This window comes from Paroedura picta, chromosome 2 (genome assembly GCF_049243985.1).
Source record: "Paroedura picta isolate Pp20150507F chromosome 2, Ppicta_v3.0, whole genome shotgun sequence".
Taxonomy (NCBI): domain Eukaryota; kingdom Metazoa; phylum Chordata; class Lepidosauria; order Squamata; family Gekkonidae; genus Paroedura; species Paroedura picta.
In genome coordinates, this window is record NC_135370.1 from 129,213,699 (window position 1) to 129,234,973 (window position 21,275).

General features: G+C 44.3%; 1 protein-coding gene across 10 annotated transcripts in view; it reads left to right on the forward strand.

Annotated features, from left to right (window-relative positions):
* Nucleotides 1-21,275, forward strand: part of RGS6 (regulator of G protein signaling 6) — a 289,988-nt gene that overhangs the window by 136,603 nt on the left and 132,110 nt on the right. For 8 of the 10 annotated variants that reach the window (XR_013228421.1, XR_013228422.1, XR_013228423.1 and 5 more), the window contains exon 3: nt 17,397-17,496. The exons of 1 other annotated variant lie outside the window; for it this stretch is intronic. Coding sequence is in view for 4 of the 9 variants with exons in the window: in XM_077322670.1 (XP_077178785.1) it covers nt 17,397-17,496 (100 nt within the window). In the remaining 5 variants the exon portion in view is untranslated. Of the gene's footprint in view, nt 1-17,396; nt 17,520-21,275 lie in introns of those variants that run through there. One more of the 10 variants, XM_077322675.1, reaches the window with a different exon arrangement.

Here is a 21,275-nt window from a genome sequence, read left to right on the forward strand (position 1 = left end):
AAACTCCTCTTCCATGTTCTTCATTGCTTTTGTGCTCCCAGCTGTACAGAATTGTGTGCACAAGATTTAATTGGCATGTCTCTAAAATGAAGCTGTTTTTATATCTGTGTCAGCTTCTGTAGATTTAATTTCTGGATGACATTGGCCCAGTCTAATTTTACCATGCACGGTTGTCAGCCTCAATCAGAATTCCCTCATGGTAAGCCTGTAAAGCCTTTGTTGCAGCTGGTGGATCACTGCAGTATGTCAAAGGACCATGTGAACCAAAGACCTTTATTTCTTCATAGCAAATTTCTTTACTTCATGGTGCGTCACGATACTCTCCAAAGAATCTTGAGCCCTTTCCCCAAACAGACACACATGTGACAAAGCTTTGCCATCATATGTTTAAAAAAGGGTAATGCTACTGCCTTTTGGTCACATGGAACTGTTAACATATGCATGCCCCCTTGGGGAGGGGGACTGCAAAGGGCCAGTGCAGAGGCTTACTTGAATTGAGAACGGGAGCTATTTTTGTTTATCAACTCTTCATTCAAGATGTAGCCCCTGTGACAATAGTGTAGGCAAATGACCAAGACGTACTGATATGGACAAACTAAAGGAACTACTTCTTCACAGTGACTAATTAACATGTGGAATTCACTGCCCTCTAAATGCAGAAACAGGGTACTAACCAGCCAGCTTGGTGTAGTGTTTAGGAATGTGGAATTCTAATCTAGTGAGCCAGGTTTGATTCCTTGCTCCCCCACATGCAGCCAACTGGGTGACCTTGGGCTCGCCACAGCACTGATAAATCTATTCTGACTGAGCAGTAATATCAGGGCTCTCACAGCCTCAACTCTCTCACAGGGTGTATGTTGTGGGGAGAGGAAAGGGGAGGCGAATGTAAGCCTCTTGGAGACTCCTTCGGGCAGAGAAAAAGCAGCATATAAGAACCAACTCTTCTTCTTCTTCTCTATGCTCTGCTTGTAGGCTTTTTATTATTATTATTATTATTATTATTATTATTATTATTATTATTATTATTATTATTATTTAATTTTTAGACCGCCCTTCTCCCAATAGGTCTCAGGGCGGTTTACAACATAAATAGTTAAAACACAATAAAATCCCCATAAAAATCCCAATTAAAAGTTACATATAACATATAGCGGCGGTGGTCACAATTCTGATCTTAGTTCAGCCTGGTGGAGAGAATAATGTTCAGAAGAGGGTGGCACTGATACAATAGATCTAACCATGATCTCGATGTTAGAGATCTCAATATTGGAGGGGATCCTCTGATGGATTAGTGGGAGAGCTGCCCTGGCCTCAACCATATGCCTGGCAGAAGAGCTCCGTCTTACAGGCCCTGCGGAAAGCTGGTAGATCCTGCAGGGCCCTTAGCTCTTCTGGGAGCTCATTCCACCAGGTTGGGGCCAGGACTGAAAAGGCCCTGGCCCGGGTCGAGGCCAGGCGAACATCCCGGGGGCCCGGGACAACCAGTAAATTCATACCTGCAGAGCGGAGTGCCCTGCGGGGGGCCTATACCTAGACTATGACCTGACCTGTGCCTTTCAGATTAGCCCTACTAGATTTCCCCTACTGGAGAAGAAAAAGAATTCAGGATTCCTGAAAAACCCAAATCCCAATACCGATACAATATTTGGATGCAGGATTTTTCAGATATCCTGAATTTGGGGGGAGAGGTTTCAGTACACCAAAGAAGGAAAAAATGGGGCAGGGGGAAACACACCCAAGGCTGTGCCAGAGCTGAGCAATCCACTCCCTGCCAGGACAGCTAATCCTCTGGCTGGCATGCTGTGCAGCTCCATTTTAAAAGGCTGCATGAGGAGCCAACCTGGGGCTGTGCTGTCGGGGAGTACAGCTGATCATAGTGCTGTCTTCTGCAGTTCAAAGGGGCTGTAGTAGAAGTCTGACAAACAGCTTAGAGGCATGAGCAATCTGCTCCAGTCTCTGCACTGTTTTTCAGCTGATGATATATAGAGATGGATATATACAGAGACCAGAAATGGAACTGGAGTCACTGTGGATGCATCCTGAAGAAGTTTGAACTAGAAGACCCTGGAGGTCTCTTCCAACTCTGATTCTTTGAATCTATATCATTAGTATATATATGGAAGAAAACCAACCATAAAGCTATGAATGATTTATTCTAAGACTTTACATCAAGATTGGAAAGCATGTTGGGAAAATTGCACTCCATAGGATAGGTTCCATATTGATGATAACTGCCTTCCAACAGCAACCCTTTGAATCCAATCCATGAGGAATTATTTGGGCCAGTTTAGAATGCATCCTCTGATTCCTACTTCTGCCTCTAGGTGCCTCCATATCATGGTATGATCTACTGTATCAAAGGCTGCAGATAAGTCAAGTAAGAGCAACAAAGAAGTATGGCTTCTACCTACACTTAGACAGAGGTCATCAACTAAAGCTAACTGAATTATCTCCTTGTAGCCCAGCCTGAAACCAAACCGAAAAGGGCCTAGAGCAGATGAGTTATCCAAGACACAAAGTTGGTCCACTACTGCTCTCTGAATCACTTTGCCCATAAAATAATTGGCCTCATCATTTTTCTGTAGGGAAGGTATTCTAAATAATGGATGGATAACGACTTCTCTGAGTGGCCAAGGGAAGGTGCCCTGAGTTAGTGACTGATTTATTCATTTATGTCATTTGTTGTCCGTCTTTCTCACTGGTACTGAAGGCAGATGACACAGATAGGTTCTAAGGATTTGTTGATGTGATGCTTGCATGGACTTACTTCAGTTGCAGTAGTATGACAGCTGCTTTCTTAGGGGTTCATCCCATGGTGCTGCACTAATGTTTGAAAACCCATCGCCATGTCCGAAGGTCATAAAGATTTTTGCAATATATTTCTTTAGACGTCAGAACTAAAGGTCACAATTTTGTGGTATGGACCCCTGAAACTGCACCCCACTCAAGCCTTTAAGGTGCAGGAATATTGTGGGATGAATTCTACTTTTGTAATGTTTCTAACCATACTGGAATGAGGGCCCATATCCAGCTGGTACTATGCCATCTGCACTGGTTACCAGTCTGCTTCCGGATAAAATTTAGGTTTTAACCTTTAAGGCTTTACACAGCCTGGATCCTACCTATCTGTGGGACTGCTTATCTGTTTATGCCTCCCGCAGGGCTCTTTGCTCTGTGGGTATGAATTTACCGGTTGTCCTGGGCCCCCGGGATATACACCTTGCCTCGACCAGGGCCAGGGCTTTTTCAGCCCTTGCCCCAACCTGGTGGAATGAGCTCCCGGAAGAAGTAAGGGCCCTGTTGGCATTGTCAGCTTTCCACAGGGCTTGCAAGATGGATCTCTTCTGCCAGGCATATGGTTGAGGCTAGACCGGTACCCGGTATTACCAGCTGAGGGTCTCTAAGTTGAGGCCAACTAAGTTCCTCACTCCCCAGGTAAAGAGAGAGTTTGAGACCATGCTGAACGGGGGAATGGGCTGATATTTTACTGTCCGCCATCTTGTTATGTTATTATTCTATTATGTTTTAGGGGGTATTTTAATGGATTTGATTGTATTTTATTTAAATCTTGTAAACCGCCGTGAGACATTTGTGAGCAGTGGTATATAAATATAAATATAAATAAATAATTATCCCAGGGTCTATCAGTCAAGCTTGGACAGATGAGAGCTAATTACCAGTTGACAGGTAGTTCTGCCTTGTTGACTAGACACTCCCCCCCCTTGACTGGACACTCCCCCCCCCCGAGAGCCAGTTTGGTGTAGTGGTTAAGAATGCAGGCTTCTAATCTGGCATGCCAGGTTCGATTCTGCACTCCCCCACATGCAGCCAGATGGGTGACCTTGGTCTTGTCTTGACACTGATAAAACTGTTCTGACAGAGCAGTGATATCAGGGCTTTCTCAGCCTCACTCACCCCACAGGGTGTCTGTTGTGGGGAGAGGAATGGGAAGGAACTGTAAGCCGCTTTGAGCCTCCTTCGGGTAGGGAAAAGCGGCATATAAGAACCAACTCTTCTTCTTCTTCTTCTTCTTCTTCTTCTTCTTCTTCTTCTTCTTCTTCTTCTTCTTCTTCTTCTTCTTCTTCTTCTTGACCCCAGCTAGAGCTCAGATGGGACAAGCATGTGTGAGGCATGGCAAACCTCTCATCCCACCCTCTCATCCCATTTACTTCTACTGTGCTAGATGTAATGAGGTGCTCCTTGAAGGCAGGTCAGTCCACTTGTTTGTTTCTCACATTCTTTCTGTCATCTTGATCAAGTGTATACTGGTAAGCTCTCTACTCCACGCCATCTAGCATACCCTGATCTTGTAGGGCTTTAAGAACTGCTGACAATTTTTCTGAGGCAATTGGAGTTGCATGCTTTAAGAAGCATGCAAATTAAGCGCATTGAACCCTTTCCCTTACTTTGAGCTGGTAAACAGGCTTGAATTACATCTTTGGTGCAAAGGCTTCACATCTGCTGTTTGACAATTTGGGTACTTTATTTTGGCTATGGAAGATGGTAATGCATGGTTTAAATGATGCATGAAATGACCTGTCAAACTGCATTACGTGGTGCAGGAAAACATGCAAGAGGGGAAAAAACAAGAAGAAAAAGATGGAATACTTTCTATTCATTGAGAAGTCTATTCATACTGACTGAGCGGCTTTGTTAATGCTTGTGAATTCAGCAACTACAACATAAAAGTAAAGAATAATTAGTGTCATTTTCTCCACTAATTTATCATAATAACTAATAGCTATGTAACTGAGCTTTTAAAACGTGTCATTCCTCTCAAATGCATCTCTGTCAAAGCTTAAGCTTCATACTGAGGAGGTAATATAATAAGACTGATTGAAGTTTCCTGTAGTTACCATCACCCTATAATTTATTAGATACCCAGCCTGATCCTCGCCAAGTGATTTGGATGAGTAACCAATCAAAATAAAAATCCATATAAATACTATTCATCGTTAAATACTGTATTTTGTCTACCTGTGCCAAAGAAGGGACATTGTGTGGATTAAGTCCACTGCTGAAGTCACTGAAATACCAAATTCAGTGCAGATGACACAAAAACATGCCTTCGTTACACTCCCCTGAATGAATATGGTTGCATGAACACTAGTTAGAGCCTAGGGGGATGGACTTAAATGACCCATGAGGTCATTTCCAACTCTATTATTCTACGATTCTATGTCAAGCAGGATCTGAAGCCATGGCTTTGCTTGGTTTAGTCTTAAACATGGGTTTGTGGATGTATGAACAAGAATGTCCCTTGCTTGTTCCAAAGCAACAATTCCAAATTAAAACCTTTCTCAACTTTTACTGGTAGTACTGCCAGCTCTGGGTTGGAAAATGCCTAGAGATTTGGTGGACAAAGTCTGAGGAGGATGGGGCTTAGGGAAGGGAGGTCTTCATCTTTAACTGCTCCTCGCGGAGCGGAATAAATAAAGCCATAAGGGCCCCGAAGGCAGGCCCTGTCTGGGATGAGGAACGGTGCCGATAGGCCCCTTCCCCTGGACTGACAAGTGGAGGGCTCAATCGAGAGGCTCAAAGCGCCTCCCGATTGGCCCCTCTGCTTGTCAGCCCACATCCAAGCTGGCTCCAACAACCAATTGGGAGGCGCAAAGCGCCTCCCAACCCGCCACACCACCCACCAGAGCTTTCCTTCGCTCCACAGCGACCATTACTTTGCTGGCCGCCGAGAGCGAAGGTAGGCTCCCTGGCCCCCGCCCCGACAATGGCTCCCCAGGCCCCGGGGAGGGCGCTGGGCAGCGTTTTCCTACCTTGCACACCGCCGAAAAACGCTCCCCAGGCCCCGGGGAAGGCGATCCGAATTTGTTTGGAAAAACTCTCTTGTTTCTCTGTTGAAACAGAGTTCATTTGTACTGTGGCACTTTCGTGAAACAGCAGTACAAATTATCATGCCTGAGGCCTACTGGCAGTACACAATATCAGCCTCCTTTGATCCTGGTCTTCCCTCAGCCTGTGAACCTGGCCTTCTGTGTCTCTTTGAGCTACCCTACCACCCTCTCAACTGCATTCTGCCAGGGCTTGGCTTGCTCATATGTCACAAAAACATTTATTAGCCATCTTCTCTGTTCCAGCCTGAAATCAGATTGATGTGAATCCAGAAAATCAGCCTCCTCCAAGAATTCCTGGAGGTTAGTAGCAACCACCGACTCAAGCACCACCCAAGAATGAAAGATTGGAGACTGACTGGAAGGTCTCTGACATGCTAGGGTTTAGGGAGGGCCTGATCACTGCCTCCATGAACATGGTGATAGGTCTCACCTTTCCTAGGGCCTTGTCCACATCCTCAGACTCTGCGAGCTGAAAGGTATCCATACAAACTGGAAAAGCAGGTGCCAAAGCTACATCGAATGAATAGGCATCCACACCAACATCTAATTTGGACTGGACCTGGGCGCTGTTGCCTGCAAAGCCCAGAAAATATTCACAGACAATAAAACTGCTATGCAGTTCCTTTTATCAAAACACCTTCCTGAACAATTCATTTTGCACATTCTATAGGATTACAGTAGGTAGGAAGCCTTCCTGACTTCGTCAAGCAGGGATTTCCACCATATGAGAGACTGCTCAGGTACGGGCATTTGCTGATCTTGCCCCTTTGCAGAATGGCAACTTCAAAAGGCCTTGTTCAGAGGAGTGAAGTTGTTGCAGCAGAGCGTATTTGTCAGGGTAATTCTGCTGCTATGTGTGTCCCTGGCCATGAAGGATGCCATAGGTATTGGTCAGTGCTGTAATTGAACTCTGAAATGAATCATTGGAGGAGCTACAGTGGATTCCCCCAGCCTCTTGACAGAAATTGAGCTGTAGCATTCTGCTTAAGATACTGAGGTATATTTTAACTGCGGTATATTATCAGACAAGTATTTTTTTCAAAGACATTTTAACCAAAAGAATGAACACTCATTGTTGTTAAATCAATGTAAGACAGGCGATTGCAGCAGCAAACCAATTTAACAAGAGCAAGAGAACCTTCAGCAGTATGTGAGGATTGTATGAGAACTAGCGTATTAGAAACATGTCCTTGCTTTCATTTATAAAATATTGGCAAGTATGCAAGACGCAGATCAGAGTCCTCTAAACAATATTAACAGCAGGCACCAGGAAACATTTTACAGATGAAATACAGAATTGTTCCCAGGAGAATGTTTGTACTTCCAGTCAACTGGTTAGGAAATTTGATAAGACAGAGGGAGATGAAGCATTAATTGTGGTACATGGAGAAATCTGTATAGATTGACATTCCAAGATGCGATTTTTAAAGTCCATCACATCACCAATTATTATGCCCATGATAACAAACCAGCTGATGTGTGTGGATATTGTTCTGCATCAGTACAAATACATTCTGAATACTGTAAGCAGAAGTTCCCAACCTTTTGAGCCTGCTTGCACCATTGGAATTTTGAGAAGGGATAGTGAGCACCAACCCAAAGTGGCTAACATAGGAGGTGGAACCAAATACAATACCTCCCTCCTTGCTTGGCAATAGAATAGCAGAAGGCAAATAAAAAAAATGAAGGAAAGGGAAAAGAAAGATTTGGAAATAAATAGTAACAAGAGAGAAGAAAGGGGCTGGGAGATAGAATAAAGAAAAACCTGAACAGGAAATGGAAGCACAATTCTATCTACTTATCAGTTCTTGGGAAACCCTTTCATTTGAAGGGAATGGTTCTCTCCCCCATGCTGTTCAACATCTACATATGGCTTCTGGCCCCGTGGTCCAGAGCTTTGGGCTAGGCTGTCACCAGTATACAGATGATGCCCAGCCCTTTCTCTTGATGGATGGCCACCCATACCTCCGCCCAAAATCATTCACCAGATGTTTGGAAGCCTTGGCGGAATGGTTAGACCTTTAAAACCAACCATAGCTTTTTATGATCCACACTGTCAAAAGCTTTGTCGTAATCTATGAAACACAGCTGATATTCTTCAGAAATTGTCTTGTATACTTCAGTCATGTAAATGTGCAATATGATTTCTGGTATCTCTTCCTTTTCTGTATCCAGCTTAAAGAAGAAGAGTTGGTTCTTATATGCCGCTTTTCCCTACCCGAAGGAGGCTCAAAGCGGCTTACAGTCACCTTCCTTTTCCTCTCCCCACAACAGACACCCTGTGGGGTGGGTGAGGCTGAGAGAGCGCTGATATCACTGCTCGGTCAGAACAGTTTTATCAGGACCGTGGTGAGCCCTGTTGAACATCTAACATTTCCTCAGGTTACTAGGCACTGTAGTTCATTCAAAGCTGAGGGGTCAAACAGAAGGTAAATGAGGCCCACTTTTGGTGAAGGTGGACAGAGGACAGAGAGAAAGCAGAAAGACTCCATACCTATTTTGTCTCTGTTTCCCCCCCAGAAAATATGGACACAGTTACACAACTAGAGATGCTAATAAGAGCCTCCTGTGGTGCAGAGTGGTAAGCGGATAGAAATGCTATCTGCAGCTGTCTGCCCATGAGGTTGGGAGTTCAATCCCAGCAGCCGGCTCAAGGTTGACTCAGCCTTCCATCCTTCCGAGATTAGTAAAATGAGTACCCAGCTTGATGGGGGGTAAACGATAATGACTGGGGAAGCCACTGGCAAACCACCCCGTATTGAGTCTGCCATGAAAACACTAGAGGGTGTCACCCCAAGGGTCAGACATGACCCGGTGCTTGCACAGGGGATACCTTTACCTTTTTAGAGATGCTAATAGGCAAAGTATAGCGTCTAGGTGGTGGGTTGACATGGACAGAGAGGTTGTCAAGAGGCATCTGTACTGCACTGAACGTTTGTCCCTCATCTGCTTCAGATTATGTACTCTATTTGATTTCTTTATTGGCCTTCTGAAGATGTCCATGTATACAATCATCTGTTTGATTGCCTGAAACATATATTTGCATTGTTGTCTTCACCGAATTATCAGTTGCTCTCCTGCTTCATGTCATGTTGCTTTCCCAAATATTCCAACATTATGTTCTGCGATTAAATGTAATTAATAGATAAATGGGTAAGGAGTCTGAGCAATCCGGTGCTAAGAACTTTATGCCCTGCTGCTTTGAGGGAGACTATTTCCCCATAAGCACAAACCCCCACATTGGCACTCTTAAATAACTGAACAATGAAATACTTTCTGCACAAAACTTTGCCTCCCTAGGGGTAGATCTATATTTTGCACCGCCACCCTGCAATTTGCAAATCCTACTTTACAGCAATGTTTTTCTTCCTTTGGATGTTAACTTGCAGTTTTCCAGTGAAGTATTCCCAGATTTGAATTGGGCTTTCCACCACATTGCCATTTTGTGTCAGCAGTGTCATGTGTTCACTCTACCTCCTGCCCCCTCCCACTCAGGATGTCCCTTCAGCAATCCTTGCCTTGAACAGCTGTTGTGCCACAGGCCCAATGGGAAGCCTTCCCTACCCAAAGCTGCAGTGACCTTTGGCCATCCTATTCACATGTTGTAGGTCCCTGGCAATACCTGACCTTTGGTTCTATCCTCACAATCCTCATTCCCTTGACTCTGATGCCCAGCAGAACCCTGGGGTTGTCATCTCCTGGTCAGGCCCTTAGTCCTCTGGGCAGGGCTGAGTCATTGATATTCTCTAAGTAAGACTTTTTGTTTTAACCCATTTTCACAATATAGTACAAATCAAGAGCAGCATGCACTCATGAATATGAGTCAGCAGGATTGAAAATAGACCCAAAACAGACATATTTTCTCAGACATATTTTCCATCTGGCATGGAGACAGCAAAGGAATACAGCAAGAGACAGCAAAGAGCTAAAGACTGAACTACAGAGTCCTCTCCCCTAATTCTTTGATAGAGCTAAAGACTGAACTACAGAGTCCTCTCCCCTAATTCTTTGATAGTGGATTTGGACAACGTGACATAATGCTTTGCTATGAGCTACCGTTTCATATTATTATACTGGACTGACCCAAAGCCACTCACCCACATCCAGGTTTGCTTTCATTGTCCCAGATGTTCCTGTTTTCAGAATTACGAGGTTATTTAGTATTTTGAGTGACATGGTTGATTTATTTTTTAAAAGAATTATAGCTGACATTGTTAGCATCATTCAGGGGCAGATTTGAAAACAATTTGAGCCGCTTGGTTGATGTAGGTAAACAGGGCAGCTAAAATACATAAATCATGTGCAAGAAAGAGCAAATCACATGTTGAGTACACAAATCCCCTTTCAGCCATCATTTGACCTTTTGCCAGTTGTTCTTTCTTTTTCTCTCTGTCACCCTAACCAATGTCACAAGAGTTGTTGAGAGAATAAAATGAGGGAGATAAGAACTCTGCTGCCCTGAGCTCCTTGGGATAAAAACCCAACTTTAGATTCTGCACAGAGGAAGCAAGGTGCTACTGTCTCTCCCCCCCCCCCCCCCCCCCATTTCTTGCTCTCACTGGGCACTTTTTAGTTCTGTGTCGTTTGACCTGCCCTTGAAGGATGAGACTTTGAAGCTTTTTTCCAGAGTTGTTATTCCTCAAGATTGGGGTCTTGCCACTATAGTTCCCATTTTCAAGAAGGGTTGTAAAGCAACTACAGACCTATAAGCCTCAAAGCCTAAACATAATTAGTAAATTATACACCAAACATTTTTGCTTTAATTATGTGATTGGTTGGTTCAGGAAGCCTCCTTAGGAGATGATCAGGCCAGCCTCAGACATGGTAGATGAACCATGAGTCACTGCCTTATTTTGCACTATTTAATTGGGAGATGTGTGCATTCAGCAAAAGGCTGACTCTTTGCAGCTTTGGTGAGTTTAGAAGCTGCTTTTGACACTCTTCCTAGGGGATATCTATGGACTAAACTTGCTATTACTACAATTGTCAAGTACATACTGTTTTTGATTATTAAGCTCCATGAGAATACAAGCCTCCGAATAAATTTTAGTCATGAGGGCCATTTGTCGAACTCAGTTTCCACAAAGAAAGGTGTGAGACAGGGATGCCTTCTGGATCCCATTCTTTTCAATATTTTTATTTGTATCAACTCCCCTATAAAACTGATGGTTTGTGCCCCAACATGACCAGGAAAAAGGTTACAAGTAATCATGTATGCGGATGATTCAGTAATCTTTTCACAGACTAAAACTGAACTTAAACGAGCCCTGGGAACCTTGGCCTCACATTGTCAGGAAGAGCATCTAATCATCAAGTATGCCGAAACAAAAGTAATGTGCTTTAACAACAGGCACAAAAATTCTATCTGGCAGATGGATGAACATAGAATTGACCACGTAAAATGTTTTCAAGTATTTGGTTATAATTTTTCAACACAATGGAAGGCAGACTGCTCCTGTTCAGTCAGTAGATGACTCCACCCAAAGGAGTATTGCACCATACTCAGAATTTATTGAACCAAAGGTAGAGGCTTTATTCCAGCTGCCATCAGGCTGTGTATGGCCAAATCTCTAATACAGTTTATTTATGATGCCCAATTGGGCCCTTATAACAACTTGGCTTTATTAGAGATAATTCAGTCTTGCTTTATTACAGCCTTGTTTAATGCCCCCAATGTACAGCCAGTGCAGTTATCCAGCAGGAGGCAAAGCTATTAAAGGTCTAGACCAGAGCCTGAATAGTCACCATCAACTATTGGTTGAAAATTCACCTACAGCCAACAGACTTAACATCCCTCTTAACATCCCCACAGCCTGCCTGGAATTTGGAAATCATAAAATCCCTACTTACAGTAGGACATTTCAATTATTCTTATTGCTTTAATGACTTATTAGTTACCTTCTTACTTGAAGATAAAGTTTTCAACATCTCATATTCAGTGGCAAACTTTTGTTATATTGCTAGCAGAATATGGTGTTCTCTGGTATCTGGTGAAACTGTTAATATTATGCTTTTTCTTGCACTTGATATCTATTTTATCTGTTGTTGGTTTTTTTTGCTGGTCAGTAGACTGAATAAAGGATGATGATGTATTGATGCAATGATCTCATACACGACACAACACCTTGTCAGTTTCAATATTGCCATGTATGGGACATGTTGTTTCCTGCGCCTCCTTACCTAGTTCACTGAAGTAGACGCAGCAAACCACATATCCCATGTACTCTAGCAGGGAATTGTCTTGAGTATATTCAGGAGCATTTAGTCCTTGAGGCTCATTCAATCTCTCCTGTTTCTAAACCTTTCTTACCTGTTTCCCCCTAACTTTGTTTAAAAAAAAAGTTTACTTGGTATGGAAGAAGAAATTAGTTGGCTGTTTCATTAGACCCTTTAGAAGAAGGCCCAAGGTTTGCCTCATAATGGGCCATAGATTTCTGAATTAGTGGAGGTTATATTTTAACACTCTATATATGTAATATACTGACATCATAAGCTGATAGTCACATGAATTAAACACAAATGCTCCTGAAAGAGAATCTCTATCTATGCTCCAAATTGAAGTGTTTTTAATTTGTTTCATTAAATGATTGCTAAAGGTTGGCTGGATTTTTTTTCATTCTGTCTGAGCAACTCAGTGCTGTTGCAAGCATTAATAAATTGTTTCATCCCTCCACTTTATTTTTTTAATCTCATAAACAGATGGTTGAGAAATCCTTGGAGAATTCATCTTTTATCTGAATTCAAATAGAAATAGTCAAACAGAATTAGGGATAGAACATTTAGCCTTGTTGTAATGTTTTTTTTTTATAATGAATCTACAAAACATACTGGATTTCAGATATTATACTCATAAGAAGAGCCCTTAGCTCTGAGGAAACACAGCAAGTAATCCACTTAGTTCAGCATCTTGTTTCCCAAAGTGGCCAAGCAGTTGTCTCCAGGAATGCCACAAATAGGATATGAAGCCAACAGAGCTTGCTAGAGTTGCTGGCAACATTCAGGACATGGGAAAGGAGGGTGGAGACTTACCAAAGGAGCATGCCATGATATCTCAACATCACTCCTGTTGTGTAATTGGAAGTGATGGCACTGCATTGCAAGATACCCTAGGATTTTCCCCAAACTCCATGGTAAAAACCATAGAGTTTCAGGGGAACCCCTGAGTGTTTCATGATGCAGTGACATAACTTCTGGTTATGCAAATAGAAGTGACTTTACAGGATGTCACCCTCCCATTTTCTTCCCTATCAAGCAGGAATGGAGGACCAAGGCAGGAGGCTATCTGCTGAAGATGTCAACCTGGTTATCCTAGCCCTCACATAATGCTGGAGTCCCTCCCCCCTATCAACAAACCAGTAATTAGCATATACAGGCACATTGTCAGTGAATTCCACAGCAATCATGCATTGAATAAAGTACTATGTTTGCTTGCCTGTCCTGAACACATTGCCTATCAACTTCAGTAGATGCAGAATTATGGTTTGATAAGTGATAAGTGATCTGTATCCATTCTTTCCACTCAAAGCAGAATTTTATGAACCCCTATCACATTCCTCATTAGTCACTTTTTAAAAAACTGAAAGGTCCCAGCCTCTTTAGTCTTTCCTCATAGAAAAGGTGCTCTAGCATTTATCTTGGTTGTCCTCTTCTGTCCTCCCAGCTCCTCAGGATCCTGTTTATGATACCATGACCAGAATTGTGCACAGTATTTCAAGTGAGGCCACCCATAGCACTTTATAGGCGGTTGACAGACTTCTTGGATTTCCATGGAACTTCCTGGGCTCATGTGGGTCTCCAGACCGGTGGTTGGGGATCACTGCTCTAGCGTCTTGATAATTTTAATATTCCCTTTCTGCACAGTTTCCACTTCTACAACATCCTTGTTAAGAGGGGCAACAGCTATACATAGCAGGTTTGATCAGTCACAAAGATACAGTTGAGTCCTCTCTAGCATCCCTTGTTCTCCTGACTGTCTCTTCCTGTAGCAGCTCTTTCAGAACTTGGGAAAATTTACTCCTGAAGTCACAAGTAAGGATGTTATAGTGGCAAGAGGATGGAATTGTTCCCTTCTTTCACTTTTGTTAGTGAAGCTCCACTCATGCAGGAATCAAGAGCACCTTGCTCCTTTCCCTTTCCCCAAGGCCTCCTTCAGAGTCACTTGACTGTTATTTCAGACAGCTGATGCAGTCCTAAGGACAAGCTTTCTAAAGTTCCCAAATGGCTAATAGGGGAATGGCAAAGCTGTGAGGATCTGCAGCCATCAAAACCTCCTGCTCATGGATCACAGGATCAAGGGCAAACATTTTGTCTGTGAATGTGCCCTAAGTATGTGTGCCCTAGGTGTTTTCCCTTCCTTTTCGAATAGCCTCTAGCATGAAAATTTCCCTATTCACTGAGCTGTCCACCAACCACACTTCCTACTTTTGCTCTTTCCGTGGACTGTGCAGTCACAAATAGAGACTTCACATCCCTGAATGTCCGCCTAAATTTTTCAAGTGAAGTAGTGAAGTGTTGAGTACTTTTCTGAAGATAAAAGGGATGTAAATACATACATAAAGGGTGTAGCCTTGCTTATGGTGGCACTGTAAGTACAAGAAAGTACAAGGGCAATTTAGACTCACTTGGACACTGATGGGAAGTTTGATGTCCTTCACCCAAGGTTGTTGTGAGGACAAATATAACTGCTAAAAAAAAAAAAGCATGCTAAAATGTTATAAATGCTCATTTTCCCCATGTCTAAATACAAAAAGACAGTAGTGGGCTAATCGGTTACATAAGCTTATAAGATACAAGGCAAAGTTCCAGACTGTTATAAGGTTGTCACATGAAGTACTGTGTTGCTTTGAAATAGTGAGTCATCATCACCCACATGTCTCCAGAGATTGTGTTTGGAGCAGTGCAATGACACTGTTTCAATTATGAGCTTGCTAGAAGACAGTGATAAAATGTAATTATTGTAAACTGAGTCTTTGAGTAGTTCTTGAGGAACTACCAAAGGAAATCCCCAGGATAATATTGAAATTTGCTTTGCAATTAGAAAGTAGGGGATTTTAAAGAGTTTCTTGTCCTTCATCCATTCATCTGCTGAATGTATTAGCAGGACAGAAGATGAAGCTCACATTTTTTAAAGAACACACTTTTAGCATTTTTGGTGCAAAATATTAATTTGAGGTCCCAGCATGTAAAATGTGTGATGTACTTTTGTTGAGTTTCTGTGTTGTTAGTTTGCTGATTGAAAGTTATTGGGCCACAGGGAAAGCCCCCGAGGAATGCTGATCTCCCATTGAAAGCAAGAAAGAAAGTACATGAGAGGTTAATCCAGGGGGATTTAATTGAATCACTGCCCCCATTGCAGATGGCTTGTCACTGTCCAAGTGATTCAAATATATCCCCAGGTCTGTGCATTGCACATGTGGAATCTTGATGTTTTTATGTTGATGCCACCTTGGGCAATACATATGCTCATGTTGTTGGATTATGAAAAACTAGCAAGAAAGCCCATTGCAACCAGGAATGCAATGGGCGCTAGGACCCAGGGGACACCAGGAGGTGCTTTTTTTTTCTGCTGCGTGGAGCTGTGAAAGGCTCCTACAGGGTTTTTTTTTCCTGCTGCTTGGAGCTGGGAAAGGCTCCTGCAGGGTTTTTTTTCTGCTGCTTGGATCTGCGAAAGGCTCCTACAGGGTTTTTTTTTCTGCTTCGTGGAGCTGGGAAAGGCTCCTACAGGGTTTTTTTTTTCTGCTGCGTGGAGCTGGGAAAGGCTCCTGCAGGGTTTTTTTTCTGCTGCTTGGATCTGCGAAAGGCTCCTACAGGGTTTTTTTTTCTGCTTCGTGGAGCTGGGAAAGGCTCCTACAGGGTTTTTTTTTTCTGCTGCGTGGAGCTGGGAAAGGCTCCTACAGGGTTTTTTTTTTCTGCTGCGTGGAGCTGGGAAAGGCTCCTACAGGGTTTTTTTTTTCTGCTGCGTGGAGCTGGGAAAGGCTCCTACAGGGTTTTTTTTTCTGCTGCGTGGAGCTGGGAAAGGCTCCTACAGGGTTTTTTTTTTCTGCTGCGTGGAGCTGGGAAAGGCTCCTACAGGGGTTTTTTTTTCTGCTGCTTGGAGCTGGGAAAGGCTCCTACAGGGTTTTTTTTTTCTGCTGCGTGGAGCTGGGAAAGGCTCCTACAGGGTTTTTTTTTTCTGCTGCGTGGAGCTGGGAAAGGCTCCTACAGGGTTTTTCTTTTCTGCTGCGTGGAGCTGGGAAAGGCTCCTACAGGGTTCGTGCCGGCTTGGAGCTCCTACAGGGGTTTTTTTTTCTGCTGCTTGGATCTGCGAAAGGCTCCTACAGAGTTAATTTTTTTCTGCTGCCTCTCGTCGGCGCGCCGGCTTGGAGCTCCTACAGGGGTTTTTTTTTCTGCTGCTTGGAGCTGGGAAAGGCTCCTTCAGGGTTTTTTTTTTCTGCTGCTTGGATCTGCGAAAGGCTCCTACAGGGTTTTTTTTTCTGCTGCCTCTCGTCGCGCTAGCGGCGAAAGGCTCCTCCGGGGGTGTTTCTTTTTTCTCTGCAGCTTCTCGGCGGCTGGAGTCTTGTGTTGTGTTTGCGGCGGGGGCTTCCTTGGGGCGGCAGAAGGCTTCCCTTCCCCCCCCACCCATCCCCCCCCCCCCGAGGCTCTCTGGAGCCTTCTGCCGCCGGCCGCAGCGGGCTCACAGCGTCGTTGACGCTGTGAGCCCGCTGCGGCCGGCGGCAGAAGGCTTCCCTTCCCCCCCCCACCCATCCACCCCCCCCCCCCGAGGCTCTCTGGAGCCTTCTCTCGGCCGGCGGAGCGGGCTCGCAGCGTCCACAACGCTGCGAGGCCGCTCCGCCGGCCGAGAGAAGGCTTCCCGGCCCACCCCCCAGCCGAGGCTCTCACCAGGCGGGCCGCCATTTTCCGAGCGAGTGAAGCAGGCAATGGGGAGCCGCGCTTCGCGCGGCTCCCCATTGTCTGCTTGGGGCGGGATTGACACTCGGAGGGGCCAATCAGGAGCCGCTTCGCGGCTCCTGATTGGCCCCCCCCGAGTTTTTATCCCGGACCGGTCCCGCCCTAACTCCTCCCCACTACCCCTTACTCCTTTATACAGTCCGTGGCGCCCGTGGCGCCACGGGCTGTTTACAGATGAGCAACATACCCTTATACTTTTCTCACTCCTGGAGAACCAGTTAAATTTAATGGTTATAGTGTCAGATGCTGATTGAAGTCAATGGCCTTAGAAGGTAAGATCACTCTGGAAACGTAATATTCTGTGTATATTTGTATATCTTTATGTTATTGCCCAAAGCTACGTCTTATTGTATGTAATTCAGAAATCGACACTTGATTCAACTGAAGTTGATTCAATAAAATGTTTTCTTATTTGGTTTGTTTTTTATTATCTTTGCTTGATCAATCTATTTGCTTGATTACATTTCCTTGTTCTTAGCACTATCAGCTCTGTCAATCTTGTACCTTTTGATCATAGTACAAAAACTCTTACTGATATCACTAAGTCTCATTGGTCACCAGGTTTGCAAGAATAATGTTGCTTTGTCTCTTGTTTGCCAGATAGAAAACATCATTACAAGAATGCAGGATGACAAAACGGGAGGAGTACCCATCCGAACTGTCAAAAGCTTCTTGTCAAAAATCCCCAGTGTTGTCACAGGTACATGTGATGTTTGAACTATGGTATGTTGCTATTAATGTTCCCTGTCCAAGAACAAAGGTCACAGGGAGAGACCCTATTGGTTGTCCCATCAAACAAAGAAGCTTGTCTTATAAGTTCATGAGAGAGGGCCTTTTCAGTTACATCTCCACGGTTATGGAAGAACCTCCCTAGGGTGGTGCTTTGGGCCCTCAATCTCAACCTCTAGGAGGCAGCTGAAAACTGTTTTATTCATGATGGCATTTGATTAGTTCTTCCCCTTACTGGCAGTCAATTTCAACTAGTGGTTTTAATATATTTTGTTATCATTTGTTTTGGACATTGCCTTGAGTTCCTATGAGATATAAAGGCCACTAATGGATGTTTTAAATACATAACTAATAGCCATTGATATGCAGATGTGGCAGTGGAGTAGTTTTGTCCCAGCTTATTGGGATGTTCTGAATGGGAACTGTGAGACGTCTGGGATCTCAGCAAGACTTCCAGGGGACTGATAAGGAGCACAGCTGGTTCAGCTATGGAAACAAGTTGCATGCATAAATTGGTTTATTTAAATATTTATACCTCTCTTTGCTTCCCAACCAAAAGCTACTTACAACTTCTCTGCTCTTCCTTTTTATCCTTGCAACAAGATTCCACTGAAAATCTGTGACTGGCACAAGGTCACTGGTCCAGCAAGTTTCATGACAGATTGGACATGTATAATAATAAGAAGAATGTATTTATAGCCTGCCCTTCCCTGGGGTTCAGGGCTGCTAACAACATATTTAAAACAATAACATAACAGGGAGGCCAGGATTTCAACATTTTTTAGGCCTCAGTTGTAGGCCTGGCAGAACAGCTCTGTCCAAGGTCCTGCAGGGTCCTGAGCTCACCAGGGAGAGCCTTGCGCTAGGCCGGGGCCAGGGTTGAAAAGTTCCTGGCCCTGGTTGAGGCCAAGTTTGATATCTTTGGGGCTGGAGATCTTAAGCAAATTTTGTTCTCTAGCTCTTAAAGTCTTTGCGGAGATATATGGGAGGAGGCTGTCCCATAGTTAAGAGGGTCCCAGACCACTGAGAGCTTTAAAGATGATGACCAAAACCTTCAAATTGATCTGATGTTTAATCTGGAGCCAATGCAGTTGAGAGAGCACAGGCTTTGTAAGGACCCATTCTACTGTCTTCTGAGCCAGTTAAAGATTCTGGAATAATCTCAGGGGTAGCGCTGCAAGTTGCAGAAGTCTAGCCTGGAGGTGTTTGTGCATGGATAAATGTGAGTAGCTTGGGAACTGAAAGATAAGGTACAAGTGCCTGACTTGCCATGCTTGACAAAGATGGTATAAAGCCTGTTGGGCAACGTTCATGACCTGGGCCTCCATAGAGTCCAGGACCATCCCCAGTGTCTTGACATTGTGTCTCCCAGTCCTTACATTGCTGTCTCTTAAAGTAGGACTAGGTGCTAGCTTGGTGTAGTGGTTATGAGCGATGGCCTCTAATTAGGTGTGATTCCCCACTCCTCTACATGCAGCCGTCTGACAGAAATGCTGATTCTGTGGACTAGGCAGATTGTGAGCGGGTGGGCAAAAGGGATTATATCAATGTTTGGCTCTCATGGCCCTTTCTTGCATGCAATTGCCACTTTAGAGCTGGAAGGTGAATTTCTTCCAGGCCAGATTGGCCAGGGATTCTGTTATTTGGGGGGGGGGGGATGTAATGGGTGGGCAGGTAGCTGTGAGTTTGGAATAGGTGACCCTTCTGACTCTATGATTCTGTGAGGTGAGTGATCTTGGGCCAATCACAGTTCTCGCAGAGCTCTATCAGCCTTATCTACTGCAAAGGGTGTCTGTTGTGGGGAGGGGAAGGGAAGGTGATTGTAAGTCACTTTGAGATTCCTTCTTTTATGGGAAGAGATACTGGTAATATCTGTGCTTTGTTCCAAAATGCCTTGAATGGCTTGTCAAAACATGTAAATAAATATAGTTGCTGTATTTTACAGTTCCTTGGATGATATACTTTATTCTGCTGTAAAAAGACTCTCTGTCTAGCAATCCCAATGTTAGCAATTGAAATAAATTATGCTAATTAAGAGCCTCTTGGGGCACAGAGTGGTAAGGCAGCCGCCTGAAAGCTTTGCCCATGAGGCTGGGAGTTCAATCCCAGCAGCCGGCTCAAGGTTGACTCAGCCTTCCATCCTTCCGAGGTCGGTAAAATGAGTACCCAGCTTTAGAATCATAGAATCATAGAGTTGGAAGGGGCCATACAGGCCATCTAGTCCAACCCCCTGCTCAACGCAGGATCAGCCCTAAGCATCCTAAAGCATCCAAGAAAAGTGTGTATCCAACCTTTGCTTGAAGACTGCCAGTGAGGGGGAGCTCACCACCTCCTCAGGCAGCCTATTCCACTGCTTAACTAAGTCAGGTAATATTCTGAGCATGCAACTATAATTGAGTGAATAACTATGAGGAACTCTCTGTGCACACTGAAGCCCCTGTGTGGCCACAGAGCTATCAGATTAGCATTTTTTGCAGCTTTGCTGCACATCCACACTGGAAGAGAATTTGAGAGAAGGAAAGAAGCTCAGATTCTGTGCTTAAGACCACTACCTTTTCCGCATGCAGGGCCAAATCATGTCATGTCTCCTACCCACAATTGCAGGATAATAAATTGCACTATTTTCCCCCTCCACTCTGCCTCCCCGTCTCACATTTTCCCCTCCTTACTAGTGATGAAAAGGGCACCAGAGAGAGCAACGCGCTCTTTCACTCACCTCTCCTTGGCCTGTCAATCAGTGGAGGCAACCAATCGAAGGTTTGTGTATCTAGCAATTTTTTTGATCCTACGTGGGGCAATGCATACTCGCTGCTATGCATATGCATTGCCATGGAAGGTAAAGGACCAAAAAAACCCCCCAATCCTTAAAGGATTCCATCCCTAGGAAGATGGTACTTGGGAGCTGGCCTGAAGGAAATGCTGGAGTCCTGGCTGGCAGGGGGTGGGGGGGAGAAAATAAACAGGCTCTGTTTGACCTGTCTCACCCTGCAGGCCATCGAGCTGACCTGACATCTGCCGGCCAAGTTCTGAGTAGGTGGAGAAAGTTTCCTGAGCAGAGGCAGCAGGCTGCTGGGAGAGGTGAACAAGCAGTGAAGGTGGGACAATGGTCACAAGCCTCTTGTGCATTTCCCCCTCCATATGGTCTTACCATGGCTGCTTGCTGCTTGTTCACCTCTGGGATGTGCGACAGAGAGTGGTAAATCCACTTTCCCGGATTTACCACATCATGCTTTAAAAATGGCGGCATCGTGAAGGTTGACAGTGTCATTTGGAGGGGCCTCAATAAGCCACCAAAATTCAGAGGCTATGTTGCGCTTGTGTTGTTCTTGTTTTGCACTCTGTAGCACAACTGCAGCCATGCAGATTTTCAGCTCTCCTGTGACTTCAACAGTATCTACAGTCCCTAGATACTATGTAATATCATCAGCAGTTTGCAAGATGAGACTTTCAGTGAAGAGAGTCTTTTGCCAAGTATTGGTTCTGGGTTGGTTTGTTTTTTTAAAGCACAGTGATGTGAGTCTAATGGCATGTTGGCAAACTTTATATCTCTAAGTTCCTGGGGAAAAACAACTGCTTCATTTCATTTGAAAATGTATCTCATGAACTCAAGGGCAGAAGGCACAAGACAAGTTGAGTTGATATGTGTTTAGCCAAGAAGAGGGATTGCTGGCTTCCTTCTTTAATATTCATAGGCTTGATTAAGCAGTCGGTCTTGCTGTCACTAGGAGAACAGAGGAACACACCAGGATC